This window comes from Electrona antarctica (genome assembly GCF_951216825.1).
Source record: "Electrona antarctica genome assembly, chromosome: 2".
Classification (NCBI taxonomy): domain Eukaryota; kingdom Metazoa; phylum Chordata; class Actinopteri; order Myctophiformes; family Myctophidae; genus Electrona; species Electrona antarctica.
This window is the reverse complement of record NC_136807.1, coordinates 24,849,480-24,871,207: the sequence shown is the minus strand read 5'-3', so window position 1 is coordinate 24,871,207 and position 21,728 is coordinate 24,849,480. Positions and strand designations below refer to the sequence as shown.

General features: G+C 43.5%; 1 protein-coding gene across 2 annotated transcripts in view; it reads left to right on the top strand.

Annotated features, from left to right (window-relative positions):
- Positions 1-21,728, top strand: part of elk1 (ETS transcription factor ELK1) — a 26,504-nt gene extending 4,776 nt beyond the window's left edge. The window contains exons 2-11 of one of the 2 annotated variants that reach the window (XM_079524109.1): positions 10,416-10,624; positions 11,181-11,363; positions 11,577-11,750; positions 12,734-12,883; positions 13,807-14,148; positions 14,529-14,649; positions 14,903-15,048; positions 15,733-15,816; positions 16,035-16,136; positions 19,007-21,728. In XM_079524109.1, coding sequence (XP_079380235.1) covers positions 10,416-10,624; positions 11,181-11,363; positions 11,577-11,750; positions 12,734-12,883; positions 13,807-14,148; positions 14,529-14,649; positions 14,903-15,048; positions 15,733-15,816; positions 16,035-16,136; positions 19,007-19,105 — 1,610 coding nt within the window. In that variant the 3' untranslated portion in view covers positions 19,106-21,728. Of the gene's footprint in view, positions 1-10,415; positions 10,625-11,180; positions 11,364-11,576; positions 11,751-12,733; positions 12,884-13,803; positions 14,149-14,528; positions 14,650-14,902; positions 15,049-15,732; positions 15,817-16,034; positions 16,137-19,006 lie in introns of both variants that reach the window. The other variant, XM_079524108.1, reaches the window with a different exon arrangement.

The window sequence follows — 21,728 nt, the reverse complement described above, 5'->3', positions numbered from 1 at the left end:
TCAGAGCATACAGGTGTGAATACATTGAGCCCTGCCTACGCACCCGCCTCAGAGCATACAGGTGAATACATTGAGTCCTGCCTATGCACCCGCCTCAGAGCATACAGGTGAATACATTGAGCCCTGCCTACGCACCCGCCTCAGAGCATACAGGTGAATACATTGAGCCCTGCCTACGCACCCGCCTCAGAGCATACAGGTGAATACATTGAGCCCTGCCTACGCACCCGCCTCAGAGCATACAGGTGAATACATTGAGCCCTGCCTACGCACCCGCCTCAGAGCATACTGGTGAATACATTGAGCCCTGCCTACGCACCCGCCTCAGAGCATACAGGTGTGCATAAGACTTTGTTGCCTAATGCCTAACAAACCTAAAAATAAAGACTGGTAGTGGCAGAAGAATGAATGAATTAAGTTCAAACTTAAAGCTCTGTCTGTCAGACTGGAAGAACGTGCCCTTGTCACTTAGATCAGTCTCTTCTTTGCTGGTTCACCTTACATCTAGCTGTTCCTGTCTCTGATTATATTTATTCAAGTATATCTACCGGTATTTTATTTTTAAGATTACCCTATATTGGCATCATGTTTGATTATTTGTGTTGATTGTTTTATCTTATTTTAATTGTATTTAAATTATATTTTATTTAAATGTAAAGAATCAGGATACAAGTATATAGTGATGTGTGTCAGTGTGGTTTGAGATGGTTTGAGCCTTTATGTGTATGTCCTTGGATTTGTTTTTGTTCTGTGTTTTTGGATTCATGTTTTGTGTTGTGCTCTGAGGACCCCCTAGAAAACGAGATGCTGCATCTCAGGGGGCGTTTATCCTCCAGTGAAATTTCAAAATAAATGCGATGCATCTTCTATACAGATACTACACATGAGAAGTTTTCATTCTGGTTCCTTTCATTGCCATGGTTACCATTGATGAACATCTTAACGTTTGTCATTCCAAGGTGTTTTGACAGGGTGATTGCGCAACGAGCACGCACGCACACGCACGCACGCACGCACGCACGCATGCACGCACGCACGCACGCACACACACACACACTTGATTTCTTTGATTTAGATCTGCACAAGAAGTGCATACATATTACATAATAGATCCAACCACTGATGAAGGTAACATTATGGTCTAACCAGATAAAGCGGGACTCGATGTGCATGCTTATTAGCACACAGAGGAAAAAGATAACACATTGATGACTTATCTGATAGTACAGAAAGTGACAGATGAGAAGTGAGAACATGTTTTACTACTCAATGATATATGAAACATCGTCTTCTCCAGATAAACAACAAGCTGCCCTTGGGATTTTGCGACAACCGCACAAAGTTATGAATTATTGATTTACTCACTACTTTCTGCACAGCCACATTAAATTTCCCAATCCAGAGGCAGGCAAATTCTACTCTATACACTAAAATGAATATTCTGCAGGTGTGCCTTGAGAGCTTGACTATGCCTAGGGCACAGAAAGTTTAAAAAGTACTATCCTAAACCTAACTGTCTGTTTCACATTTAAGATTGTGTTTTTCGTAATCTTTTGAAAATAGCTGAAGCTATCTGAAAGCTTTCAACATGTCGCACCATGACACTTTGTGAGCTTGTAGAGAGCGTCTATTCTGATATATTAGAATGGTTGAACTCAGATGTTGATTCTTTATTTAGCTGAGGGCCCCCTGGAACCCAGTTCCCCGGACCCCACATTGAGAACCACTGATAGTTCTCAAACTGGGGTCCGCGTCTGTAACTCTGAGAGAACCTTACGGGTCCATTTAGTAAAGTGCAGTCCATTTTAAAGTCCAGATTGGGCCGTCCCAGAGATGGAGGGTATCAAATGGAGGCCGGTCCATGGCTAATGCATATCAAACTGGGGGTCCTTGTCATGATATTAAAATGTTTGAGAATCACTGCTCTAAGCTAGGGTTCTGGTTCCTAAACGATTCCCTATTAACGGTAAATGGTGCATTTATATAGCGCCTTTATCCAAGGCGCTTTACATAGATTGTGCATTACATTCACCCATTCACACACACATTCATACACCGATGGCGGCGGAAACCATGCAAGGCACCAATCAGCACATCGGGAGCAATTAGGGGTTCAGTGTCTTGCTCAAGGACACTTCGACACTAACTCTGGGGGAGCCCAGGTTCGAACTGGCAACCTTGCGGTTACCATCCAGCCACTCTACCCCTGAGTCACCGCCGCCCATTCCTTAACCCATTTTGGGCGGGAACCCCTTTTGGTGTTAGCATTATGTTGTGCTTTAGCTATTGAAAAACAGCAGATATACAAGCTTGTAGGTCTGCTATTTTTGGAAAATCGAAGAACGGCTGACATAGAAACATAGCTTTTTCAGAAAACTGTCATTTTCAAACAGACATTTTTAGGCCCTCATTTATCAACCGTGCGTACGCCAAAATATGGGTGTACGCCGAAATTACCGCAATTTTCGGCATTTACGATTTGCACCAACGTTTGATTTTGAACTTGAGCCAAGACAAAAACCACGTCTGGTCGGGAGCTGTCGTACGCTTTGTCCTCACCTGTTTTTCTGTCGTAGAACAGCGGAGCAGCATTGTTTGACCAGCTGAGAGGCTGTCACAGGCATCGAAACATATGTATTCACTCCTAAAATGTTTATATAAAACTGTATGTATATGGGCTAAATGTAAAAAAGAAAAAAAAAGTAAAGGAATACATCAACGATGTGTCTTTGTGTCATATGAAATTAGTAGGAGATTTCCAACTTTACAAGCAAGCAATTAAAATCGCGCATTTAAAAACAATGTTGCAAGTTAGATGCGTAAGCCATTTAAACAGTGTTTTGCATGATGAGCGCATACATGCGAGGATTTGGGCTGTCTGTGCTGAAATATTTCCATGACGGGACGTTGGATAGTATAGTGCAGCGCTGCAGCTGCGGAGAGTCCCAACTTGGGTAGCCTACTGTAGCCGAATCTACAGCAGGCCGATGTCTTTCTGGAGTTACAGTATGTGCAATCTCCTCCTCGTTTAATAAACCCGATGCGTCGCTCGAATGCCAAATGTGCCGTGCCAGCGCAAGTGGGAACGCATCGGAGATAGTATAGCCTAAGCCAGCCTGCAGCCCACCATACCACCACCAATGTCCAGTGCCACATGAGGCTACGGGTTTGGCTGCAATATTCATATAATTGACAGTTGACAGCGAGGCAATTTAAATAGACTGTCGGACATGCATGGTCAATAAGGTCACGGTGTCACGGACGGACCACAGTGATAGAGAGAGACAGACAGGACAGGAGATGCACCTTGCAAAACAGCAGCGCGTGCGCGCCTATTTGTTATATAATTCATGGTTCACAGGTTCAGGTTTTCGTTCACTAATATATCTTGTTGTATATTAAATGAATAAAGACTTTAATAATTTAATATACAACTAACAACACAGTGACAGTTGCTTGCAAATTGCGATATGTGCGTGCGTGCGTGCGGGGGGTGATGCGGGCAGCAAGGGAAGCGAAGCGAGAGGAGAAACAGACAGGGTAGTCCTACAGCTTTATTTAATTCATGCAGGTTTATTTATTTAAGATACAACAAGTTGCGTGTGCGTGCGTGCGTCTGTGTGTGTGTGTGTGTGTGTATGGGAGGGGGCAGCAGAAACTTTTTTTTCCCCTGTAACCATGGTTTCCAGGTCGTATTGCAGTTGTTCATGTCGCAAAACCGAGGGCGCGGCTAGATTTTATAGGGCGTGCCAGATTGATTTCAGCCGTCACATTTATCACTGCTAGGAATGAAATTAGGAAGGAACAGCTGTCTGCGATCACTTTGTAAATGCCGACCCGACGTGGGTGTACTACGAATCCTACACTCGAATTTGGGGCAGAATTTCCACTCGATTGATAAATGAGGGCCTTAGAATCTGACGTCAGGCCTACATGGGTTAACACACTTGCTGCCATTGCCGTAGATGTGCAGCAATTAACAAATAGTATCACGCTCCCCGCCATTGCCGTAGATGTACGCCGGGAATTGGTCTTTTATAGTCCTTATGATCGATCGAGTCATGATGCTACTTACATTAGCACTGGGTTGATAGGTGATGATGTCAACAGCAATGGAGCGCGCCATCTTGAATTTCACACGCACCCATTATATCTATATACGCAGACCATTATATCTGTTTCTTTCGATCGCCTTTATCTCCAATTCTTTGTCCCAGATGGCATTTCTGGTCAAAACACATTTTATTCGACGGCCGATAGCCAACGGTGTAATCAACGCGGTACTCCTTTCTCGTCGTCGAGTGGTAGATCCAGATGTGGTCCTATAACCCACACAGTGTAAGTAACAAAAGTAACATCCGGTCGTGGGTTTTGGCTCTTCAAAATAAGGGTAAAACGGGGGGAATCCTGGCGTGAATTACAGCAAAATAATGAATTAGGTGCCCCTCACTTCACATGCGTGTGATTTGTTTTTGATGAACTTTAAACTTTAAATCACACATAACATACAGTATTGCATAGATATTATTTGAATGGTTGTCTAAGTGATGTCCATGGACCCTCTCTGTTACTTGAGGGGGTTCCAAGTGGATCCTTACTACGGATTAACTGTAATGGTTGTCCTTAAAATTAGAACATTTGAGAAGCACCAGTATTGTAATTGCATAGCAGACGTCCAAATACTGTACCAGCTCTGACGTGATAAAACCATTTCTGAATTGTGATTTCAACGTTGGATCGTTGGTTCCTCCGGTTCCAATTCTAGTCTCAGAATCATCCTGAATCAAGTTTTATTGTCACTTCCATAATACACACTCAGCAAATACTGTTCTCCAGACAGATATGGCCAGGAGGACCGCTGGCCTAGCGGACCGCTGGCCTAGACTCCATTGTAACGTGTGTGTGTGTGTGTGTGTGTGTGTGTGTGTGTGTGTGTGTGTGTGTGTGTGTGTGTGTGTGTGTGTGTGTGTGTGTGTGTGTGTGTGTGTGTGTGTGTGTGTGTGTGTGTGTGTGTGTGTGTGTGTGTGTGTGTGTGTGTGTGTGTGTGTGTGTGTGTGTGTGTCAGACCAAGTATGAGTACAAGTACTTAATTTTTAGTACTCGCCGATACAGAGTACCGAAACGAGTACTTTATTTTTGTTGAGTAACCACTTATTTTACCCCATTTTTCTCATAGATGCAGATGTATCTCCGATCTACGTCAGTTGTCATTTATGCTTGGAGGCTTTTTTTTGGCGATTTTCTGAAGTGTTGGGTCAGACTTGCTCCCGTTGCATTTGTTCAGCCTAGTTTCAATTGGATGTTTTGGTCTCTGGTCAAAGTATCGGGGCTGGTTCCGAGTACGAGTACAAGGGTGGTATCGGCCCAAGTAGAACAACTCTTGTGTGTGTGTGTGTGTGTGTGTGAGTGTGTGAGTGTGTGAGTGTGTGAGTGTGTGAGTGAGTGAGTGTGTGAGAGTGTGAGAGTGTGAGAGAGAGAGTGAGAGAATCATTGCCAAATAGCCAATGGTCGAGTATGAGCTGCCTGATACATGATCAGCTCTTCTTCAAGCTGATAAAAACATTGGTAACAAGAAAAAGTGCCCTTCCGGGCACAGGTCTCCACCAGGAGGATAGGAGTGTGTGTGATGTTTGGCAAAATGTTTAGGAGGATGTTTTTGGGTTTTTTTGCAACAATTTTCTACATTTTGTTGAGGAAATGCAGAGCCAGATCACTCATAGCATCTCTGAGGATAGAATTCTGGATGAGCAGGACATTTTGTACAAAACGGGCCACTCCTGAAAACTTAGCCAATCTTAGCCAATCAGTGTACAATCTGATAAATCCAACAGACTCGTCTTGATCACATGACTACAGAGATCATGTGTACCGATTGCCATTTCTTCATACGCCTTTGATGGCAATTGGATGATTTGAGGCATTTTGTTCCAAAAATGTGTTTTGCAAAAATCATCCTGTTGGTGGCGCTATAACAGGCCAATGTGAAAAGGGTGGGATATATTCCTCAGCCTAGTAAGAAAATGTGTGAAAGATTTCACGTAAATTGCATGCTGCGTTCATGATTTGAGGCTATTGTTCAAAACGGGGCAATCTTGCAAACTGTGAAAGCCAATTATAGCCAATTAGGATGGAATATGAAATATCAGACAGATCCAACTTGAGCACATGACCATAGAGATACTGTGTAACGATTTGTGAGATTTTTGGACAGAATCTGGAGGAGTAATATCAAAAAATGTGTTTTACAAAAGTCGGCCTCCTGGTGGCGCTATAAAAGGCAGATGCGGAAAATGCAGGTCAAAGGTTTGTCCTTGGCCTCTAGGGAGTGTGCATGCAACGTTTCACGCAGATCGGTGCAGTTTTAGGTAAAAAATGTGAAAAGCTTCCTCATGGTGGCGCTATAACAGGCCGTTCTGGAAAATGTGGGGTAGAGGTTCATCGTTGGCATCCAGGGAGTGTGTGTGCAAAGTTTGGCATCGGCCGGGTTAACGGTGCCGGAGATTAGCTGTACACAGACGGACGGAAGGACGGACGGACGGACACACACACACACACACACACACACACACACACACACACACACACACGGACGGAGTGCAAAACATACTCTCTCCCCATGCCTTCGGCCTGGTGGAGACAAAAAGTGCTAATGTATTCAAAGTGTAATATAGGTACAGTACTAAAAATAGAAAAAAGAAGCGCTGCAGGGATCAGTCAGTGGCTCTTATAGATGGGTGCTCTTTAGTGATACAGGTAGGATCAGTCAGTGGCTCTTATAGATGGGTGCTCTTTAGTGATACAGGTAGGAATATGAACATGGATCAGCCAGTGGCTCTTATAGATGGGTGCTCTTATAGATGGGTGCTCTTATAGATGGGTGCTCTTATAGATGGGTGCTCTTTAGTGATACAGGTAGGATCAGTCAGTGGCTCTTATAGATGGGTGCTCTTATAGATGGGTGCTCTTATAGATGGGTGCTCTTATAGATGGATGCTCTTTAGTGATACAGGTAGGATCAGCCAGTGGCTCTTATAGATGGGTGCTCTTTAGTGATACAGGTAGGATCAGTCAGTGGCTCTTATAGATGGGTGCTCTTTAGTGATACAGGTAGGATCAGTCAGTGGCTCTTATAGATGGGAGCTCTTATAGATGGGTGCTCTTATAGATGGGTGCTCTTTAGTGATACAGGTAGGATCAGCCAGTGGCTCTTATAGATGGGTGCTCTTTAGTGATACAGGTAGGATCAGTCAGTGGCTCTTATAGATGGGTGCTCTTATAGATGGGTGCTCTTATAGATGGGTGCTCTTATAGATGGGAGCTCTTATAGATGGGTGCTCTTATAGATGGGAGCTCTTTAGTGATACAGGTAGGATCAGTCAGTGGCTCTTATAGATGGGAGCTCTTTAGTGATACAGGTAGGATCAGTCAGTGGCTCTTATAGATGGGTGCTCTTATAGATGGGTGCTCTTATAGATGGGTGCTCTTTAGTGATACAGGTAGGATCAGTCAGTGGCTCTTATAGATGGGTGCTCTTTAGTGATACAGGTAGGATCAGTCAGTGGCTCTTATAGATGGGTGCTCTTTAGTAATACAGGTAGGATCAGTCAGTGGCTCTTATAGATGGGTGCTCTTTAGTGATACAGGTAGGATCAGTCAGTGGCTCTTATAGATGGGTGCTCTTATAGATGGGTGCTCTTATAGATGGGTGCTCTTATAGATGGGTGCTCTTTAGTGATACAGGTAGGATCAGTCAGTGGCTCTTATAGATGGGTGCTCTTTAGTGATACAGGTAGGATCAGTCAGTGGCTCTTATAGATGGGTGCTCTTTAGTAATACAGGTAGGATCAGTCAGTGGCTCTTATAGATGGGTGCTCTTATAGATGGGTGCTCTTATAGATGGGTGCTCTTATAGATGGGAGCTCTTTAGTGATACAGGTAGGATCAGTCAGTGGCTCTTATAGATGGGTGCTCTTATAGATGGGTGCTCTTATAGATGGGTGCTCTTTAGTGATACAGGTAGGATCAGTCAGTGGCTCTTATAGATGGGTGCTCTTTAGTGATACAGGTAGGATCAGTCAGTGGCTCTTATAGATGGGTGCTCTTATAGATGGGTGCTCTTTAGTGATACAGGTAGGATCAGTCAGTGGCTCTTATCTTATAGATGGGAGCTCTTTAGTGATACAGGTAGGATCAGTCAGTGGCTCTTATAGATGGGTGCTCTTATAGATGGGTGCTCTTATAGATGGGTGCTCTTATAGATGGGAGCTCTTATAGATGGGTGCTCTTATAGATGGGTGCTCTTATAGATGGGTGCTCTTATAGATGGGAGCTCTTATAGATGGGTGCTCTTATAGATGGGAGCTCTTTAGTGATACAGGTAGGATCAGTCAGTGGCTCTTATAGATGGGAGCTCTTTAGTGATACAGGTAGGATCAGTCAGTGGCTCTTATAGATGGGTGCTCTTATAGATGGGTGCTCTTATAGATGGGTGCTCTTTAGTGATACAGGTAGGATCAGTCAGTGGCTCTTATAGATGGGTGCTCTTTAGTGATACAGGTAGGATCAGTCAGTGGCTCTTATAGATGGGTGCTCTTTAGTGATACAGGTAGGAATATGAACAAACTAGAAAAAGTGCCCTTCTGGGCACAGGTCTCCACCAGTGTGTGTGATGTTTGGCAAAATGTTTAGGAGTAATGTGTGTGTGTGTGTGTGTGTGTGTGTGTGTGTGTGTGTGTGTGTGTGTGTGTGTGTGTGTGTGTGTGTGTGTGTGTGTGTGTGTGTGTGTGTGTGTGTGTGTGTGTGTGTGTGTGTGTGTGTGTGTGTGTGTGTGTGTGTGTGTGTGTGTGTGTGTGTGTGTGTGACGCGGCTTGGCCTGTTGTAGCGCCACCATGAGGCTGATTTGAAAACAACTGTCAAGTGGCATTTCTTCCTCAGCCTAGTGGGAATATGCATGCACAGTTTCACCGCAATCGGACGCTGCGTTGAGTAGTTGTGGCGATTTGTACAAAACGGGTACAAAGCGGGCTACTAAAAAGTTTAGAAGCCAATCGTAGCCAATGAGGGTGGATTATGAGAAATCAAACAAACCCGTCTTGATCACATGACTATGGAGAGCATGTGTACCGATTTGCGTGAAATTTGGATAAAATCTGAAGGAGTAATATTAGAAAATGTGTTTTACATATGTCGGCCTCCTGGTGGCGCTATAAAGAGCAGATGTGAAAAATTCCAGGCAAAGGTTTTTCCTTGGCCTCTAGGGAGTAGGCATACAAAGTTATCCACAGATCCATGCAGTTAGAGGTAAAAACACTTTTCGGCCAGTTATAGCGCCACCATGAGGCTGAGTTGAAAATGTTCACGTGGCATTTCTTCCTCGGCCTAGTGGGAATGTGCGTGCACAATTTCACGGAAATCACACGATGTGTTCATGATTTGCAGCATTTTGTTTGAAACTGAGCACTCCTGCGAACTTTGGAAGCCAATATTAGCCAATCAGGATGGAGTCTGAAATCTGAAAGACCTGTTTTGTTGAATGGCTCTAGAGAGACTGTGTACCAATTTGTGTGATATTTGGACAAAATCTGTAGGTGTACTGTCCAAAAACTTGTTTTGCACAAAGCGGCCTCCTGGTGGCGCTATAACAGGCCGTTGTGGAAATTCTGGGGCAGAGGTTCATCGTTGGCCTCCAGGGAGTGTGTGTGCAAAATTTGGCATTGACCGGGTTAATGGTGCCAGAGATTAGCTGTTCACAGACGGACACACGGACGGACGGACACACGGACACACGGACGGACGGACGGACGGAGTGCAAAACATACTCTCTCCCCATGCCTTCGGCCTGGTGGAGACAAAAAAGGGGGTTTCAAAGTAGTACTGCTTAATGTACTTAAGGAAATAGGTAGCTGATATATTGCACTTTTACCTTAGCGCTAGGTATACTCTTGGTTGCTTGTTTTTGCAGAAAATGCACTAAAGACTTCTGGTGATTAGTAGTTTTTGTTCCCTACCTATGTTGAATACACTTATTGTAAGTCGCTTTGGATAAAAGCGTCTGCTAAATGACTGTAATGTAATGTAATGTAATGTAATTCCCAAAAGGTGTAAAATGCAGACTTGTAAAGAAAAGGATTCCAAGGCACTCCGTCTTTGATGAAAAAATATATGGATTTTCATTTTTTCATCAGGGTCTATCTAACATATTGGCCTTATTGGTACAGTACTATTCAAAGTCCTATTCATCTCATGTTTTGGGGGCCAGTGTTCATGGTTCTGATGATTTGGGGAAAGAAACTGTTGGACAGCCTACTGGTGCTTTCCGTGATACTCTCCGACCTACCAGATGGCAGTAGTGCAAAGAGATGGTGGGGGGGGTCTTTCCTAACCTGTCTCTCTCTCTCTCTCTTCCGTCCGTTCAGCCATGGATCCATCCATCACGCTGTGGCAGTTCCTGCTCCACCTGCTGGAGGACCAGCGGCAGAAGCATCTGATCAGCTGGACGGGTGAGGAGGGAGAGTTCAAGCTGCTGGACGCAGAGGAGGTGGCCAGGCTGTGGGGCCTCCGCAAGAACAAACACAATATGAACTACGACAAGCTCAGCAGAGCTCTGAGATACTACTATGATAAGGTATACAAATACTGTTAGTGCTGAGTACTACTAATACTGTTTTATAAACACAACATGAACTACGACAAGCTCAGCAGAGCTCTGTGATACTACTATGATAAGGTATACAAATACTGTTAGTGCTGAGTACTACTAATACTGTTTTATAAACACAACATGAACGACGACAAGGTCATATGATAAACTGCATAAAAACACTAGTGCTGAGTACTACTAATACTGTATTATAAGTACAATCTGAGCTCAGCAGAGCTCGAGATACTAGTAGTAATGTCATTGCTGTCAGGCAGAAACCTTATGTCCATATTTTTAACTTTTTGTGTTTTTTCGTAAATTAATGCGCTACGTCATCATACTACAGCGTCACACAGTAGTAGCTGATTTACATGCTCAAAAAAGCTTGTCGATCTGCTACTATTGCATTTTTTTTAATTTGAACCATGAAAGTTAACAATTTTGGACATATGAGGTTTCCACCCGTCAGAGTTCAGGTCGATCGAGTTTTTTCTAGTTTTTTCTAATATAATAATAATGGTATTTCTCTTGTGTTTGTCAGAACATCATAAAGAAAGTGAGCGGGCAGAAATTTGTCTATAAGTTCGTCAGTCACCCTGACCCCTCCCTCTCTGATGGGGGGCGCAACGGGGAGGAGGGACATAGGCGAGAGACCGAACCTAACAGCCAATCAATATCCCTGGGAGGCATGGCCACCACCTGTCCATCAAAGACCTTACCACAGGTGTTCTATTTTGCTCTTAATTGTATTCGTATATGTATGTATCGTATGTATATTATATTTCAATAATTCTGTTTCTGTGTGTATTTGCTTGTGCTAAATAAATGTATTGGAATGTATTGGAACTGGTTAACGAGGACCATTAATTAGAAATTAGAATTGTGTAATTAGGAATTACTTACTTGATTTGTTTTATTTGATGTGATTGATTGACAGCGCATGTCGCCTAGCAACTATCCAAGGAGTTCTCGTAATGACTACATGAAGTCAGGTCTCTACTCCACATTCACCATCCAATCACTGCAGAACTTACCGCCAGGCCCTCGACCAATCAAAAACGAACAGATGCTTGCGCAAGAGGCCGCTCTTAGAATTGACCACAACACAGAGGTAGGGGTGTGTGTCTGTGTGCGTGCGTGTGTTTGTCACATTTATTACATAATCACCTAAAGGCAATTATTTGAGATAATCACAATCACAATTATTTCATCGTAAAGGGTCTTGCAAACGGGAAGCGAGGAACGCACACATTGTTGCCTGGATCAACGACAGGTCTGCTACAGGTCTGCTCAAGAGGGGCGTGACAACGCAAGCGTAAAAAAAAAAGCGAATCCGAATCTAATCCGCGCTCACGTAAATACGCTTGCGTTGTCGCACCGCAACTTCTCAGAGCAAAAACGCAGGTCTCATTGAAAATGAACTATAGGCGTGTTTTATCGTTCCCCGTTTGCAAGGCCCTTACGAGTTTAAAGTGTTGAAAATGTTCATACATTGCGGAAATCGTGTTATAGATCGCCTATCTCTGCAATTTTGTTTTATATTTTCAAAATATCAAATTTGAAATATCTCAACCAGTTGTTTATATCTACATCTAAAATCACAATTAAATCGTTAATCGCAATTCATCATGACAATTAATCGTCAAAAGTAAAATGTTATGTGTGTGTGTGTGTGTTAATCAGCTGCACAGTTAATCAAAATGTATCAAAAATAATAATTTTAACTTAAACAAAGATATAGTTGTGAAACATAAAATTATTCAAAGATCTTATTCCGTCAGCTGATCTTCCCTCATCGTCTCCTCACTATTACACAATGTTTATAACCAGAACGTTGTGCAACACTAATAAGCACAATGAGCAACAGAGGCATGTTCATCATCAATAATTGTTTTACAATAATCACTAACCATTCTATCAGGGAATCTCATTTTAGTCATAATGCTGCAGCCCTGCTGACAAATCCTGTGAATCATTTGTGCACCTATGAAGGAACAGGCCCACTTTCTTTCCAATATGGCTGCTGTGCATAGTGCCTAAACTGCCTATTGATATGGGATTCATAGTTGGCATTCATTCCTCTCCTCTCCTCAGGTGTGTGTTTTTTCCTCTGAGTTTAACTCCTCCCAAATGGAAAGCGTGGAGAGTGGAGGTGGTCTGCAGGTCATTGTGACCCAACCATCCCCATGTGCAACACCAGCTCTCAGCCCCCAGATTCCAAACAACACAGTCAGCCAGCCACAGGTAATACAGTCATTTCATACACCTACTCTAAAATGCTTACCAGCTCAGTGGCCGTGTGGTTAGAGTGTCTGCCCTGAGATTGAGAGGTCGAGGTTCGATTCCCCGGCCTGGGACATACCAAAGAGACTATAAAAATGGGACCCAATGCCTCCCTGCTTGGCACTCAGCATCAAGGGCTGATGCGGGTATGTCCCTGTGACATACAAGTGTCATGTCCAGGGGATGTACTTGTACATCAAGCCGCCTCAAGATACAGAAACAGGAGATTGGTTCCTGCCTGACCCCATGGCTCGGCAACATTTACTCTAAATTTCTACCAGCATTCGTAGTACTGCTCGTATTCTACCGTACCAATTACATCCACCTGGTGTCCAGGCCCCTGTTTAGACAGTTAGAATGAGTCCTGATGATATGATAAGAAATCACACTTGCCCAATCGTGACTTGTCTCAGTCACGATTGGGCATGCCTAAAGCAAGCTGGGCCTGCTTAAAGCAAACATTAAAAGTCCATAGACTTGGCTGCCATGAAATGACCCCTCAAAAATAAGTATTTTGGTAGACTTGACAACCATCAGTACTAGAGGTCCTGGTAGAATATAAAACCATCAGTACTAGAGGTCCTCGTAGAATATAAAACCATCAGTACTAGAGGTCCTGGTAGAATATAAAACCATCAGTACTAGAGGTCCTGGTAGAATATAAAACCATCAGTACTAGAGGTCCTGGTAGAATATAATACCATCAGTACTAGAGGTCCTGGTAGAATATAAAACCATCAGTACTAGAGGTCCTGGTAGAATATAATACCATCAGTACTAGAGGTCCTGGTAGAATATAAAACCATCAGTACTAGAGGTCCTGGTAGAATATAATACCAGCATTACTCCTCTCTCTCCTCCTCTCTCCTTCCTCCCTCCAGCAGCCCCCGCCTCCTCCCCCGTCACCTCCTCAGATCTATCTGACCGGTGTTGGAGACCAGTCTTCCATCACCCCTCTGCTCACCCTGCCGCCCCCACACACACAACATCAACAACAACATGCACAGCAGCAGCAGGTGGACTGTGGGGCGGTCAGCCATCCCCCCCAACCTCACCCTGTGTATGTAGTCATCAACCCTCTCCCCACTCGTCAACAACAGCCACCACCAGCACAACAACGGGTTGCCGTGGTAACAACTGCACCCCCTCCAATCAAGAAGGAACACCTCAAGGTGGAGGAGGAGTTTATAGAGCTTCTGAAGCAGGCAGACAAAGGGCTGGATGAGGTGAGTCCTTTTTGGCGAAGTTATTTTGAATTTTGCAGTGTCTATTTTGCATTAAATAAGTGCAGCAAAATGTGCTTGTGGCAACACAGATGACAGGGGTTAACTGCTGCTCCACACCGCTACCCTGTGGCTTTAATAACAGCCCACTTCCACAGTTGGATCGTTAGCTTATTTTCTAGTTAAGATCACCATATTTTCTGTCCTCCAACTCCAAGTTTCTCATCAATGTAGTTAGTAATCATTAGTTAAGCAGCTATTTAATTACCTAACTAGTCTGCTGCGTCTCCAAATGATCAGTTACACAGTCAGTCAGTTAGTTAGTTAGTTAGTTAGTGGGTTACTTACTCTGTGTGGTTGGACCCACTCTGTTTTGTCTTCAGGTACCAGAGTTGGCGTGTGGTCCAGAGGGCCCAGAGCCCCCCCTCTCCATCATAGAAGTCCCGCCCATTTCTTGTCGGGAGTCGGGGGATAAGGAGGGTGAGGTCAAGGCCTCTGTACCAGGTAACTAACACACACACACACACACACACACACACACACACACACACACACACACACACTCACACAATGTGTACATTAACTGTTGAAGTTTCCTTGAGAAAGACTGCTCTCCTAACCTGATCCTGATGAGCAGTTTGGTGCCTTGCACGGTTTCCTCTGCCGTCGCTGTGTGAATGTAATGCACATTGTAAAGCACTTTGGATTAAGGCGCTTATATAAATGCACCATTACAATTTTGTTTGTCTTCTCACAGCCTCCTCAGTTACCACGGTAGCAATGGCTGTGACCCCTGCTGTGACCTCTGCCCCTGAAGTAGTTCCTCCTAAACCCAAGAAACCCCGTGGACTGGAGCTGCCCTCCGCCTCGTATCTGCTCCCCCCTGGACTGTCTTTGGATAAGGTTATTATCAACATTATTATTAAGTAATGATATTACTGCTAGTAAGTCTACACGGTTGATGTTATATTGTGTAATTTTGTGTAAATACTGGAGGATGGAAAAAACTAGACAGTTTCACTCGGTAGATGCTAGATGGCAAATCTCCAGTTCTCCACGGAAAGAGGGAGATTTTCTGTGGTATCTACAAATGGCCAACCCTCAGCAACGCTGCCCCCTGTTGCTCGAGTGGCACCGAGGCTGAGATGTGTGCTGTTCAGTGAAAACGACGACGCAACACACAGAAGGATTCAACCCACCGGAGGCAACCCACAGCGCCTGGAGCCTCCTAGCGTCGCCAACATCTCATCAGCCATCTTCCCTACTGACTATCTCTGAACCCCCAAGAGACAGTGGGGGATGTAGCATCACTTGGACACAGGCCGGGGTCTGATCAGCCTTGGTCTGGTTGCCTGGAGGAGGGTGTCTGTTGCAAGACCCAGAAACATCCAATGATTCCAGATAACACTGATGATGTGTCCAAGTTTGTGCATCAGTAATGTTTTACTTACTCAAATTAATAACTCATCAAAATAAATGAATAAAGAAATACAAAATGTACGAACGGGGATCAAAAGTCAACAAATTGTGCATGATAGTACCATGTGTGGTTGTATTGTAACAACGGTGTTATTGTGTGTTGTCCAGGTGAATGCAGCCGTCAACAGTCTACTGGCTCCTGGCTCTGCTACCAACACACTCACTCCTTCTGTCATCACCTCACATGCACTGGTACGCACTGACCCGTGTGTGTGTGCGTGCGCGTGCGTGTGCGTGCGTGAGCGCGCGGCGAGAGAGTGTGTGTGCGCGACTGCGTGCTGCGAGAGAGTGTGTGCACGACTGCGTGCACACACTTATAATTCAACTTGTAATGCTTGTGGTTTGGTTATATGAATATATCTAAGTCTGTCTGTCTGTCTGTCTCTCTCTCTCTCTCTCTCTCTGTGTAGACTCCAGTCCTGTTAACTCCCAGTCCTCTTCCTTCCACCATTCACTTCTGGAGCACACTGAGTCCCATCGCACCTCGCTCCCCTGCCAAGCTGTCCTTCCAGGTATACACTCATCCTTTTAACAGTACACCGTCATCGGGTGACAAAATCGTTGTGACAAGTAGGCCTCATGGTGTCAGTATGCACTTCTACAGTACATACTGTATGGAGCATAACCACACCATAGGACTCTCACATCTACACATTCATCAACAGTTTCCTTGAATACAGGCATCCCAGATGTATTTAAACCGCCATTCACACTGAGCACAGAAACAAACTATAGCGATAATGAAGTTGGCGTTTGGCCTTTCACAATTATTACATAATCGCCTATTGGCATAGCAATTATTTTTTGCATTATTGTCATAATCATTTCCATGTTAAAAGATTTCCATATATTTTCAAACATTTTCACACGTAATTGGAAATATCTACAAGCTCAAACGTGTCACGATGTGACGCGTTTTGAGCTTTTAAATCGTCTATTTCCACTATTCATATAAAATATATTTCTGTCCTGTGCACTTTTTGTTCACGAAGACTAAAAGCCAAACAGAATTGTAACCTTTATGCATAATGTTCCAACGTTCAACGACCTAAACACAATTTAATTGCTAATCGCAATTATTTGAGCGACAATTAATGGTTAAGTAAAATGTCATAGTAGTACTATACTTGTTGTCTTCCTCACTGAATGAATGATGGCGTTCTGTAAACAGTGCATCCAACACGCACATAGTCCACATAGAGGGAGAGAGAGAGAGATCTCCACATCTGGTGCTGAAAGACGGGATGTAATTATAAATAATCTGACTGATTATTAATTATAAGGAGGTGAGTCTATACCTGCGGTGCAGTAATGTCAGCTAGCCTACCAGCTGTTCAAGTTGTTCGCTGATAACAAAACTCTTCGGGGGTGAGTGAGTCTGACTACATGCTCCAGATGTTCCTTAAGTTCTGATTAATTTTGATTGGCTGTCAATGTTTCTATCGTTCATAAAATCACGCTGAAAGTGTTCTGACTGACATGGTCCATAACCACAGCTGTGGCTATAGAGTTGTGGTGTTTGAGATGTTTATAGCGATCGTCTTGCAAAGAGCTATTTTTTCCCCAAAATGTAAAAAAATATATATAATAAGGAATTAATTTGGATAATGCTAATGGAGATATTGTAAAAGTTGTCACCTTTTAATAAAAAGGTTTTTTTTTATTCAATAAAGTCTGCAGTTCTATATGGCTATGGGCTGTGGCAATAATTAAAAGGGAGAAAAAAAGAACGAAAAATAACTAAAATAGTTCATTTTTTGGAACCATGAACTTTAGTTCAAAAGTTGAATTAGGAACTATGAACTGAACTAGTTCCTTTTTAAATTTCTGAACTGTGAACTGAACTAGTTCATAAAATAAATGAACTTTCCCAACACTGCACACACACACACACAGACAGACAGACAGACAGACAGACACAACATATAAGCCTGCTCGCAACAATTAAGTACACCCAAATGAACACCACTTGTATTCTCCTTGACACACACAAGCTCTTCGTATACACACTGCCTGTGTGTGCTGTGTTAAAAATATAAATGTGTAGTGTGTGTGTGGGATGTGCGCACGAGTCCTGCCTTTAATAAATGTGCATGTGTGTATGTAGCTGTGCGTGTGAGCGTGCATGCGTGTATTTTGGCTCAGGCCTTCATAACACCATCTGTCACTGGTGTACTGGACAAAACGATGGAATTATGAAAGATTACATGTCTACATATCTGAGTTGGTTTTTTCATTGTACGTTTCAACAGTGTCCTCTTTGGCTGCTGTTATTCACCGTTCTGATTCTAACAACACAGAGCTACAATTTATTGTTACAACAAATAAGGACATATTGAATATTATATCTGTAGTTTTCGCCCTCTGCTGGCCAAATATCATAATACACAGGCATGGAGATCAGGGAAGGACCTCTGCCCCAAATGTGGTCGAAACGTTGAATCTTAATAAACCAGTGGAGCTGAGTATTACCAGTGTTGCGGACTCTATTCTTTTCCCCTCATTTGTAGAATCATCCTCAGGTCTTAATGGGTTAAAGGATGACTTCACCCATTTTAAATATATCTTCATTTCTTGGTCATCACAAATGCTCATTTCTGAGTGGTGCTAGCCACTCCAGCTAGCAACTATGTGTGTCCGTCCATGGATGGATGTATGTCTAAAAATAATTAGTACGGAAATAGCGTTGGTTGACCACCAAATGTCACTGTTGAGCAGACACACACACACACACACACACACACACACACACACACACACACACACACACACACACACACCAATTCAATTCAAAGGACTTATTGGCATGAGAAAACGTTTGAAGAACGTTGAAGAAAATGTTTACATTGCCAAAGCAAAAAGTGGAACAATACACACACACACGCACGCACACACACACACACACACACACACACACACTCACTCACTCACTCACTCACTCACTCACTCACTCACTCACTCACTCACTCACTCACTCACTCACTCACTCAGTTCAGATGGGTCATGGTTTATTTTTTCTTCTCGGTCTGTGTCTCATAGGAGGGCTGTGGACATTTCAGAAACCCGTCCACCAGTGACTTCATCGATGGGCAATCCAAGCTAATAGAAACTGCAGGCTTTATATTCCTGGATAATCAGCATGCTATAATGGAAGCCATTGTTCTCACGTTAATATGTTTCTATTTTCTATTTCTATTTCTATTTTTTTAATCTTGTTGCACAGAGTAGATTTATTTTTTACCGTTTTATCCTGAGCATTAGTGAGGACAAATTATATGAAGATGGGTTGAAAGTGGGTTAAGTTGTCATTTAATTTATCTTTAACCTTCTCCCCCCGTCTCTCTCTCTCCTCTCTCCCCCTCCCTCTCTCTTCTCCCTCCAGTTCCCCACCAACGGCAGTAATCTGATCCACATTCCAGCTCTGAGCGTGGACGGTCTGTCCACACCGGTGGTCCTCTCCCCTGGCCCCCACAAACCCTGAGCTCTGCCTGGCTCTACAGAGCACCTTCCTGGGATATAGACCCCCCTGAGACCCCCTGAGCGATGGTCTTCAACCAGGTGACATGTTAAATCCAATGGGAAAATTGAGCACTTTTTTTTAACCTGATAGAGGTGGCGGGACAAAAAAGAGCCCTCAACTGGAAACAGTCCTATGTGAACAGTACTTTGACCAATATAAACAGACTCTGAATCAGAGTACTGGGAATATGGATGTGTCAGCACAGCAGCGTCCTCCACTGGACGTGTGCGTCCAATACAGGTCTGTGTGGTTCAAGTACTGGTCCTAACTCTTAACCAGGCAGGTGGGGAAAATGAACCTTCAACATGGAGAGAGGATGAGGATGATGATGTCAGCATGGCTCTCCACGACTCTCCATTCTTGAACAGAGAGTCACGTCACACAAGCTGAACTAATGGAAGCCCTTAAACCATCGTTGTGTCCTCTCATACCGATGGGAACATAATTGTCCTTTTGAGCGTAATTTAGTCTAGAGACTAGAAGCGTGTCATTGGGGGTGTTTTGTTTGACGAAGCACTTGGCTGTTAATGGGTTCGAACATGTTTGGCTTTTGATGTGATCAAAAACCTTCTCGTCTTCAGCCCGTCCACAGGAGGTAATGGAGACTCGACCGGTGTTCTTCTGAGACTTGGGCGGAAATAGAAGTTGCACAACGCCACAGCTGTGCCCTTCAGGCTCCAGGAGACGTTGAGATGTTTTGTTAAAAATTAAAAAGAGTTGAGATGCATATTATGATCAGCATGTTTTTGTCCGAAAAAGAACCAGTCGAAGCCTGTGGCTACCTTTTAATCATTATCATTTACTAGTCATGCGAATGCCTGACACCTACAGTATGGGCACTCGTTGAGAAATCATGCGATACCTAGCATCTTCAAATAAAGAGTCCTGCTCTTTGACTGGTGACTGGTGCTACATGCTAACTAGCATACTTAAGCAACTTAAGCTGACCTCCTTCATGGATTCAGTAACAGACTAGCTAGCAGCTAAATGCTAACTAGCCTAGTTATAACTGAATGTACGGATACAAGGACAGGACGGCTAACCGATATACAGGTTAGCCTTGTGTAGCTTAGCCACCATCATGCCGGAGCTTCTTTTGATGCAAGTCATGCCAAGAACTTTATGTGAACTTTGTGGCATCGGTCAGATAAAATATCATTTGTTTTATTTATTTTTCTTAAACTTTGTTTTCATCTGGGAAGTTGGGCCTGTTTTCGGAGCATCCTTTTCACTCCGTAGTTTACTTGGACATTTTACTACTTATTTTGTTTTGGTCTCCAATTAACGTTTAGATTGTGAACCTAAATGCTGAGCTATGTTCTTTTTTTTCTTTTTTTTTAACACCATGGTGTTTGCCGGTCCCGAAGGGTTTGTTAAACAAAACCCTGCATACTTGACTTAGTAATTGACATTCATTTGGAATTAGGAAACCTTTGTAACATGGCCATGTCTTGGAGAATGGAATACTGACATTATTACAATTGTATTATTATTACTTCTTTTGTCTGACCTACTGGTCCACCACGCCCTTCTCCAAATGCTGCCTGGCCTGTTATTGGACGACTTTTTCCTCCACGCTGGATCAAATTGACCAATCACACAAGGAAGAAAGAAAGGTGTGCGGTTGTGAACTCGCCGTTACGACCTGGGAGGAATCTAGTCGACTAGCCAAGTTATTTCTATATAAATAACTCCATTGGACATTGTTCTGTTTAATACGTGTCATTTGAAGTCATACCTTTTGACGTTCTCAGCTGAGATGCAACCAAAAATGAACAGAGACGTTTGAATAATAAAAAAGAAAATAAATTGTCAGGATTTAGAATGGGCCTCAGTCCTAAATGGACTGACAGCAGTCTAACAGACTCCGTGGTTCCCATCTGGTTCTGTCTGGGACCTCACCTTTTGACCTTCTTGATAAGGGCATGACAGCCATTGTACCAGATCACACAAAGCGGTTGCTCTCCCTCTGTCACCCTGTGAGAATGTGTCATACTTTCGGGTCGACAGCCCACCAAGTTGAGAAATGATGTTAACGGGACATTCCTTTTGATTTGTCAAAGCAGTTTATCAACAGAATGTTTATGGATGTTTTATTGTTAAGATGTAGAGATGACCATCGTCTTTATGTCTTGCATTCATTCCTGTGATCAGTTCATCTGGTCTGTGACTTTACTTCTTCACTGCACGATACCAGCTCAAATGCCCAGTTTGATAGGCCCCCATTTGATACCAGTTTGTATGTTATCTCTGAGGTGTGTGTGTGTGGGGGGGAGCTAAATGTGATCCAGTCCGTTGTTGACACACTGACCGTAATGGTCTGCAATGTTGCCACAGGGAAAATTGGTTGTTTAGCAGAAAACATCTGGTTAAACTGTCCATAATTTTTCAGCCTGAGTCGTATTTTGCTTCCTTGTGTTCATGAAGTATACGTTTTCTGTAGCGCAACCTTTAGGCCAACATGTCGAACTTGGACACACAAGATATCTCCAAATCCAGCTGGCAGCTTATCATGAAACCTACTGAGGGCGTTCATACTCTGTGGGGATGAGTGAGTGAGAGCCATTTGTGGGTCAAGGGCAGG